The sequence below is a fragment of the Solanum stenotomum genome, chromosome 12 (assembly GCF_019186545.1).
Source record: "Solanum stenotomum isolate F172 chromosome 12, ASM1918654v1, whole genome shotgun sequence".
Lineage (NCBI taxonomy): Eukaryota > Viridiplantae > Streptophyta > Magnoliopsida > Solanales > Solanaceae > Solanum > Solanum stenotomum.
Window position 1 is genome coordinate 38,289,613 of NC_064293.1, and position 9,067 is coordinate 38,298,679.

Sequence of the window (9,067 nt, forward strand, 5' to 3'; positions counted from 1 at the left end):
ATGACCAGGGGAATTACGTAGTTGAGTTTGAAGGCCAATAAACTAAACATCCACACAACAGCTTTCTCATCTTGCATTGTTACAACGTCTTTTTTTATTTTTTTTTCCAAATCGGAGACTCCAAATTTGTTTTCCTTCTTTGTTTTCTCTTACTTAAACTATTTACAAGATTAAATGTTGAGTATGTAATTGTGTATGTTTTGGATAAATTACAGAAATATACACTTTTTGTTTCACTTATTTTCATTATCCCCTATTACTTTTAAAAATCTCCAAAATCCCTAATTTCTTTAATGTATCCAAGCTGCATATTAATGTATTCAAGTCAGTATTTAATGTATCCGAACTAATTTTTAATGTATTCGAGCTACATAATAATGTATCCGAGCCCGTATTTAATGTATCCGAGCTAGTTTTTAATGTATCCGAGAGCTACATATTAGTGTATCCGAGACAATATTTAATATATCCGAGCTTCAATTATTGTATTCGATTTTTTTAATTTTTAAGGGATTAATGTAATTAAAAACTTATTAGGGTATATTATAATTTCTTATTAAAACTATGAGATTTATGTAATTTACCCAAAAAGCACGGTCAGGTAATATTGAAGCCTACATATAAATTCTTAAGTATTTTTACTTTTTAAAATTTGAATTACGATTTAAAAAAATAGTAGTAATAGAAAGAAACTAGGACTTTACATTTAATATACCCAAACGAATATATAATACTCTCTTAGTCTCTTTACCTTTTTCTTTTTTTTTTCCTCAGATTTTGGAGATGGAAAAATATTGTGGTTTATTTTAAGAAGTAAAGAGTTCTTTCTGAACAGCTAATCTAACATTAAAATTAAAAAAAAACTTTCATCTCACTTTTTGAAAATTTTCAGAATTACATGATTAACTAGATCGCAATTATAAACGCAAGTTTGTCCTATGTGGAGAAGTTGATGAATCTGCCTTACGAAGTTGAGATATTGTTATACTTAATTGGGGAATGTTCAGTTAAAACAACTCCTTTCCCTCATAAGGGTTCGATAAAATAGTAAATTCTCTATTTTTTAATTAAAATTTTTGAATTTAAGTCTTTTAAATACGAAACCGTCAAAAAATACTTTATCTCTTAATATGAAATTTATGTAATCAGTCACAAAATACAAATTAATTATAATTTTATAGCTCAATTTAAATTAATTCAGCAAATACTCATTCGTCCAAAATAAATAACAATCATACCCCCTTCAGTTTAGACCAAATTTCCCTTCGGCCTTCTTTAAATTTAGGCAAATTGTCACTCAAGTATTAGAAAAGACAATTAGATGAGCTGGAAAGTGGAAAGGGAATACTTATATTTTATTGAGCAACTTTCTCATATAGCAAACAAGAAAATCATATTTATCTATTATAGCAAAGTTTGCATAATTGCGCTCCATAACAAACATATATATGTATAATTCGCTATACATATACAATTGAAAGCTATGTCTATTTCTCTATACATATATACAAAAAGAAGCAATTATATAATTCATTGGCTCCTCTTCAGATTTGTATAATTTCATTGGCATGCCATTTGTATAAATTGTTGTTAGCCTCTCGTTTGTATAAATCGTTGACAAAAATATTTGTATATCAAAAATCGCTCTTTCTTTCGCATTATACAAACATAAATTATACATTATACAAACATAAATTATACATTATATTTGTATAATCTGTGTTTGTATAAAACGAGAAAGAGAGAAAGGCAAAAGAGAACTGGGCAGGGGAATGTTTTTATTGTATAATTATAAGTGTATAGGACAAATATATATGTATTTGCATGTGTATATACAATTTTCTCTCACTTTATACAAACAGAAACACAATTTATACAATTATGTTGTATAAAGCGAGAGAGGCGAGCACAGTGGGAGCGAGCGAGAAAGGGAGAGTGGCGAGCGAGAATTTGGAGGGAGAGAGGCGACTGGCAAACGTTTGCTACGGGGCGCAATTAAATCAAACAGTAGCTACTCCATTTATTTTAGATTATAAGTTTGTCATTCTGTACAATTATCCCTATTTTATTTACTTCTGGGGTAGATTTACTAATTTATGGACTTTACTAAATCTTTTTCCTTTCTCTTTTTCCATTCCCACCAAACTAATAGCTTACGTTTGGTTTAAAAAAATTCAATTTTTGGAGGACTAGAAATATTACAATTTTTTTTTTTGCCAAACATCATCTTTTTCTCAACTGTTTGGAATTAAGTTAAAAGAGGAAAGGAATTAAGTTTAAAGATCTCATTTAAAGATCTGAAATAACTTTATTTTGCTTTCCTGTCGAATAAAACATAGAGAATAAATGAAATTCTATCAATTTTCGATAGATTTGTAATGCACAAGGAACAAAAACTAACGTAGTAATGTTTGTTAGAACTTATCAATACTTCTCAGCAGTACAGTAATGCACTTAGACATCCATGGACTAACGAGTAGGGTGTCAATAAGAAACCTTAGTGATATCAAATGAGTGGGAGAAAAAAAAAAACCAAATGAGTACTGTTTGTTTTGTATGTTTCTTCAGCTTTACTAATAAATAAAAGGCCTGAAAATTTCGATTAAAAAAAATAATTTAGAAGAGAATCAAAGTAAAGGGTATAGATTTATAAATTAGTTTGTATTTATGGATATTTACCTAGTTTCCCTTTCATATTTTTTTTTTAGAAATCTCACATAAATATAGAGAAATCAAGGATTGTATTGATAAAAATAATATTGAGTATTTACATGAGTAGTATTATATTATAACTCAAATACTTTATCCTAATCGACTCCTACACTATACAATAGCTTAGTTGTACATAACTTAAATTTTAGTAGTCTAATCCTAATATGACTCTAACTCTAACTCGTCAGCCAGCTTCAATGGACCTGTTTCCATCGGGCTTCAAGCTTCCTTCAACATGTTTAATAGAATATTTAGACAAATTCTATCAGCCCATTATTCCATTTAGAATTGCAGGACAGGTGTCACATTAGGATATTGACACTTGTCACACTTTAGCATTTCTTTCCATTCTCTAGATGTGAAACATTTCACCTGTTTTAAGAATATATAATTTACGAACAGATAACAATGATCATAATCGACAAATGATATCTATTAGTTCTATTATTGGTTTTATATATTTATGAATTGATAATATTTAAAATCGTAAGTACCCCTACTTGCATCTCGTATAAGTAGACGAATTTACTTCTGAAAAAAAACCTATTTTATATTATTAAAATAGTTTATTAGGACTGTATTACTACTCAAACCAATTTATTTATTTGTTCATAAATGATATTTACAATTATTTAAAAGGTCCAATGTGTGCCTAATTTGAGAAATAAAAGGATAGAATTTTAATTATATTAGGATATAATTATTTTCTAAAATATTGACATATTGACATTTTTAATAATTATTTTAAAGTGTAGATGTTTTTAATAATTATGTTAGAAATTGTGACTAGTTTGCTAATTTCCCTTCTTTTAATTGTACACCACTTCCTCCTCTGTCTAAAAATAAGTGTCAGCATATTATGTAATTATTAAGAAATTAATAAATATAATATATAATTTATTAAACTATTCATATATATATATATATAGATTTAATAAATATCTTTTGGAAAGTAAGTGTAATAGCGCAATTGGAAAAATAAGTACTTTGAACTCTTAAGATAATAGTTTTGTTTAGATAACACTTATTTTAGGACAAAATAAATAGTATTGTCGGTGAAACTTTTTTCCAAAGAAAACTTATGGATGTTCTAGTTTCAACTTCCAAATTATAAAATAATTTTGATAATTTTTCGGGTGAAAAATCTTCTTCCTTCGCGAAATTTTGATTCATTTTCAAACTAAATACATATTTAAATATATTTTTGACTTCCTATTACACCTTTTAAACTGAATTTCAAATAATATATTTTTCTAAATATCACATGGTTTATGGTCATATGCCTATTTAGCCATTCCTCTCTTAATATTTTCACGTCCACACAAATAATATTCCTATCTTGTATCGTTTACAACGTTTTTTTTTGTTTGTATTTTAAGTCGCTTTTCTAATTTAAGAGGGCTCCAACAGGGGCGGAGCTATAGCCACGTCCCCAGGGTGTCCAACTGGACTCTCTTTGTCAGAAAATTACGCGTATATATATATATTAAATTCTACATTTAAAGGATATATATTCAAAGTTGGATATTCTTGACGAAAGCTATGCATTTGACACAATAATAAAATGGATATCCATTTGAATAAAAGAGTTCCGGGTTTAAACCCTAAATAACACACTATTTTTTGTTTTATTTTAACAACCACACATGCATACACCATTATTTTTGAACACTGCCACTAAATTTCAATATAAAGAAATATATCTCCAGTCTAATTATTAATTAACTCAATACAAAAGAAACTTAAAAGATAAGAATGATTTAGGCTATATTAAAGAAATTACTCATCTCTAAATTAGATATGGAACCCTTCATCATCATCTAAGACTAAATCATTACGTATATATTTAGAACCTAAGGAGAGACTCCAACAAAGCCAAAATATAATATTCTCTCCAATTAAAAAAGAATGACTTACTTTTATTTTAATTCGCTTAAAAAAAATGATACTTTTTTTTGGAACACTTTAATTTCAACTTTCCGCCTGACATGTTTAATTAAGACCACAAAATTAAAGGATATTTTGATACATTTGACACAACTTTAATTTATGACCACAAGATTGAAAAATGTTCTTTATTTTCTTAAATTTTGCGTCAAGTCAAATAGGTGATTTTTTAAAACAAAGTATAACATAGAAATAATAAGATATACTAAATGAATATGATTTTGACAAAAAAAAAAAACACTTGGAGATCACCATAGTTGTGCTTATATATATCTTCCACATCTTTCAGTGAGCTATTATCTAAAACCATGGCTTGCATAAACATAGTCTCTATTGCTTCAACCATGCAGCCACAGAAACTTCATCATACTATTGAAAAACAAAGTCATCCAGAAAGGATCTCTACCTATAAACCAAACATTTGGAAATATGATCATCTACTTTCTCTTACAAGTCAATATTCTGTGAGTATTCATAATGTTAAGTCATTTATTGCCAACTTTTATTTCACAGGATGTGTTTGTCGGTGAAGAGAATAGTTTTTGAAAAATATTTTCCAATTTTTCATGTTTCTCTGGTTAAAATTATTTTGAAAGTGTTGTTTCTTTTTCTAAAATGAGGAGAATGACTTTTCTCGTGAAAATAGATCGAGAAAAGAAGTTTCCCCAGTATCCACTCTCTTCAACATGGTATCTCTCCAAAACACCCCTTCGACTATCCCCTGTCCTTGCTCTCATAGTATTTGTCTAGATTATACATAAATTACTTTTGAGATAATATTTTAATTTTCTTTCTATGCATCAAACACAAGAAAATAAATAAAGATTGAACCACTAATTTTTCATGAAAACCTTTTCCATGAAAAATCTCCTTCCTTGCAAAAATTTGAAGTGACTTGAATATGATTTGGGGTTGTGTTTCATTGTAGTTGGAGGTGGATGAAGAAATTAAATGGAGGGGAGAGGGTCGGGGTAAAAGAGGAATTTGGTAATTATTTAAGTAAAATTGGGTATTTTGAGTGGATCTACGGAAATCCATCCAATTGGGGGTAGTTTTACTCCTCTGTCGCTAATTACTTGTCAATTTTTAAATTAGCACACATATTAAGAAAATAGTAATTGACATAGTGAGTTTCTCATTTTACTCCTATTAATTATGAAGTGGATGAATTAAAAGTTTAAAATTTTCAAGAAGTTCTACATTTTCAAAGTAATTAATTGAGGGTGTAATAAGTTAAAATTTTTTGTCCTTTCTTGATTTGTCAAAATGGACAAATAATTAGGAACAACTAAAATAGGAAAAGTGGACAAGTGATTAGGGACAGAGTGAGTATTAAGTTTCACAACTGCATGGTTAAAATTGATCCAATAGTATCACAAAAAGACAAATTTAACCAATAAACGAAAGTAGATAAATATTTTTGACCCTATACTCCGTAATTATAATTAGTTCGTGCAGGAAGGAAAGTACAAAATTGAAGCAGAAAAGCTAAAAGAGGAAGTTGGTTGCATGTTTTCAAACACTACTAGTCCAGTGGCTCAGCTAGAGCTTATAGACGGAATTGACAAACTTGGCCTAAGTGCTTACTTCGAGGTTGATACAAATGAAGCTTTGGAAAATACAATTTTGTACATGAAAACTAGTTCCAACTCAAAGGATCTCTATGCTACTGCATTGTGCTTTAGGCTTCTTAGGGAACGTGGCTACCATGCTTCACAAGGTATTATCACGTAAAACATCGACTTATGACCATTTGATATATTAACTCTTGCTAATAAATTGAATGAAAAAAATGACATTTTCCTTCTTTCCACTTTTTATATTCTTATATTCTTTTTGTTGTACTGCAGATATGTTGAAGGATTTGTTTGATGGGAAAGGGAAATTACCTCCAGATGTAAAAACATTATTGGAGCTTTTGGAAGGGTCACATCTGAGCATTGATGGTGAAGAATTACTAAACGACATAAGATTGTTGTCTACCAAAAACCTCAAAAATTTATCATTAGATGTTGACAGATTTACTAGTAATCCCTTGGCATGGAGAGTGAGATGGTACGATGTTAGAACACACATTGTTAATACTGCTCAAAATTGCAACACAAATCCAATGTTGCTCAAATTAGCTAAACTTAACTTCAACATTATTCAAGCCACACACCAAAAAGATCTCAAAGATGTAATAAGGTACGTTTTTTTTTTTTCTTGACGGTTCGATCGTTCACCTCAATTATTTATTTTATTGAATATTTTTTTGTTTTTGTGATCGAATTAAACAGATGGTGGAGGAATCTTTGCATAGTTGAAAATTTAGGGTTTACAAGGGACAGAATAGTAGAAAGCTTCTTTTTCGCTGTAGGAATTGCGTCAGAGCCTGAACATGGAAGCATGAGAAAATGGCTAACCAAAGTGATTCAATTGATACTTATAATAGATGATGTTTATGATATTTATGCTTCTTTACCCGATGTGCAACAATTCACCCGTGCCATAGAGAAGTACGTACGTCCCCTCACAAGTTATTAGTAAATTTATTCATATAATTAAATACAATAATCATGATAATTAACGTACTAACGACCTAATTTTAATTAGGTGGGATCCAAAAGAAGTGCAAAGGCTACCAGAGTGTATACAGATATGTTTCAAAGCATTGCATGATACAATGGAAGACATATCTGTTGAAATTCAACGACAAAAAGGTGGCCCTTCACCATTACCTCATCTCAAACAAGTGGTTAGTATTATTAAACTACTCTATTTATACTAATCATTTTTGTTTAAGGGACGTATGAAAATAAAAGTGAATGTAATTTCTTTAATTTGTTGCTAAATTATATTGGACCTTTCTTTAAACTTTAAATTTGACTACACATAGTCTTATTATAAGAGAAGTGCTATGACTACACATTAAGAAGTGTTTTACTAATGGCAACAACAAATTGCTAATATTAACGTTGTTTTATGAGATTAGTGATATTATTTAAATAAACCCATCATCCAATTAACGTAGCCTAACCTAAAAACAAACCTGCTGGTTCCACATATATAGGTGTATCAAACTAAGGATCCAAGTTATCGGCTGTCTAGGTTATGACATGAAAAGAACATAAGATCAATTCCCAAAATAACCAATTTTCACCTCAATAATTGGAAAGTTGAAATTTTCCTGTACTCACTTTTTTTTTGTTTCTTTTGTCTAATAACCTGTGCCTATTCTACATGTGCTTTACATGATCTTTTTTTTTTCATGAATATATATATCTGACCTAATAATAATTGTTGCAATAATTCAGTGGGTCAACTTCTGTAAAGCGTTACTAGTGGAAGCAACATGGTACCACAATGGTCATATACCAACACTTGAAGATTATCTTCATAATGGGTGGACTTCATCTTCCGGTCCTTTACTTTCATTACATGTCATTTTTGGTCTCACAAATGAAAACCTTCATTTATGCAAAAATTGCCAAGAAATTATTTACCACACTTCCCTTATAATTCGACTTTGCAATGATCAAGGTACCTCAACGGTAAGATCTTAAAACTTTAACCTCTTTTTTTTTTTGTTGATTATATTCTCTTTTGTAATAATATTAGTTGTATCGAGTATTGTAGGCGGAACTAGAGAGAGGTGATGTGGCTTCATCAATTATATGTTACATGCAAGAAGAAAATGTTTCAGAGGATGTAGCCCGAGAGCATATTGAAAGCATAATTTTGAATTCATGGAAGAAGATTAATTATCATTTTAATAGCCTTTCTACATCACATCGAAAAATTATTAAGCATGTAATAAATGAAGCGCGAATGGCACATCTCATGTACCATTCTGGAGATGGATTTGGGGTCCAAGATGGTGAAACTCAAGACCAAGTCCTTATCAACTTGGTTGAGCCTATTATATAATCATTGCCTATAGGATTTATAATCTGCTATATGTATGCATAAGAAAGATAGGAAGTTCCGTGTGGTAATATAGTATTAATTAGTATGTGTTTACATATAATATTTATTACGCAATACTATTAGCCATGTGTACTTTAGATATAATATTTCTTATAGAATAATTTAGATCATATATTCGTTTTTGTGTCTATTAATTTACTAGTTACAGTAGCCCGTGCTAGCACGGGCTCAACATATATTTTTATTTTTTATTTTAATTTATGTGATATTAATAAAATTTTAACGGTCAAACAATTTTTTTGTATATTCTTTAAATTTTAAGTTGTTGATTATTGTGGTTAATAATACTTTATATGTAATTTTCAATATTCTCTTTGTCCCAATTATGTGTCATTGATAGAATTTCGAAAGTCAAGTAAATTTTGTATATGTCTTTTAGATTTTAAATTTATTTAATTATTATGAGTTATAGTACATTTTACGTATATGTTACATTTTC

General features: G+C 29.2%; 1 protein-coding gene across 1 annotated transcript; it reads left to right on the forward strand.

Annotated features, from left to right (window-relative positions):
* The first annotated feature begins 4,967 nt into the window (after positions 1 to 4,967).
* Positions 4,968 to 8,603, forward strand: LOC125846823 (alpha-farnesene synthase-like). Its single transcript, XM_049526449.1, has 7 exons — positions 4,968 to 5,123; positions 6,118 to 6,379; positions 6,510 to 6,846; positions 6,939 to 7,157; positions 7,255 to 7,396; positions 7,956 to 8,192; positions 8,278 to 8,603. The coding sequence occupies exons 1-7, from the start codon at positions 4,968 to 4,970 to the stop codon at positions 8,566 to 8,568; spliced, it is 1,644 nt and encodes a 547-aa protein (XP_049382406.1). The 3' UTR covers positions 8,569 to 8,603.
* The last annotated feature ends 464 nt before the right edge of the window (positions 8,604 to 9,067 follow it).

Excerpts from the sequence above, each read along its gene's own strand:
- LOC125846823 (XM_049526449.1), top strand. The coding sequence starts at position 4,968 with ATGGCTTGCATAAACATAGTCTCTATTGCTTCAACCATGCAGCCACAG. Across the intron at positions 6,847-6,938 it reads GATCTCAAAGATGTAATAAG|ATGGTGGAGGAATCTTTGCA; the intron begins GTACGTTTTTTT and ends CGAATTAAACAG. Across the intron at positions 7,397-7,955 it reads TACCTCATCTCAAACAAGTG|TGGGTCAACTTCTGTAAAGC; the intron begins GTTAGTATTATT and ends GCAATAATTCAG.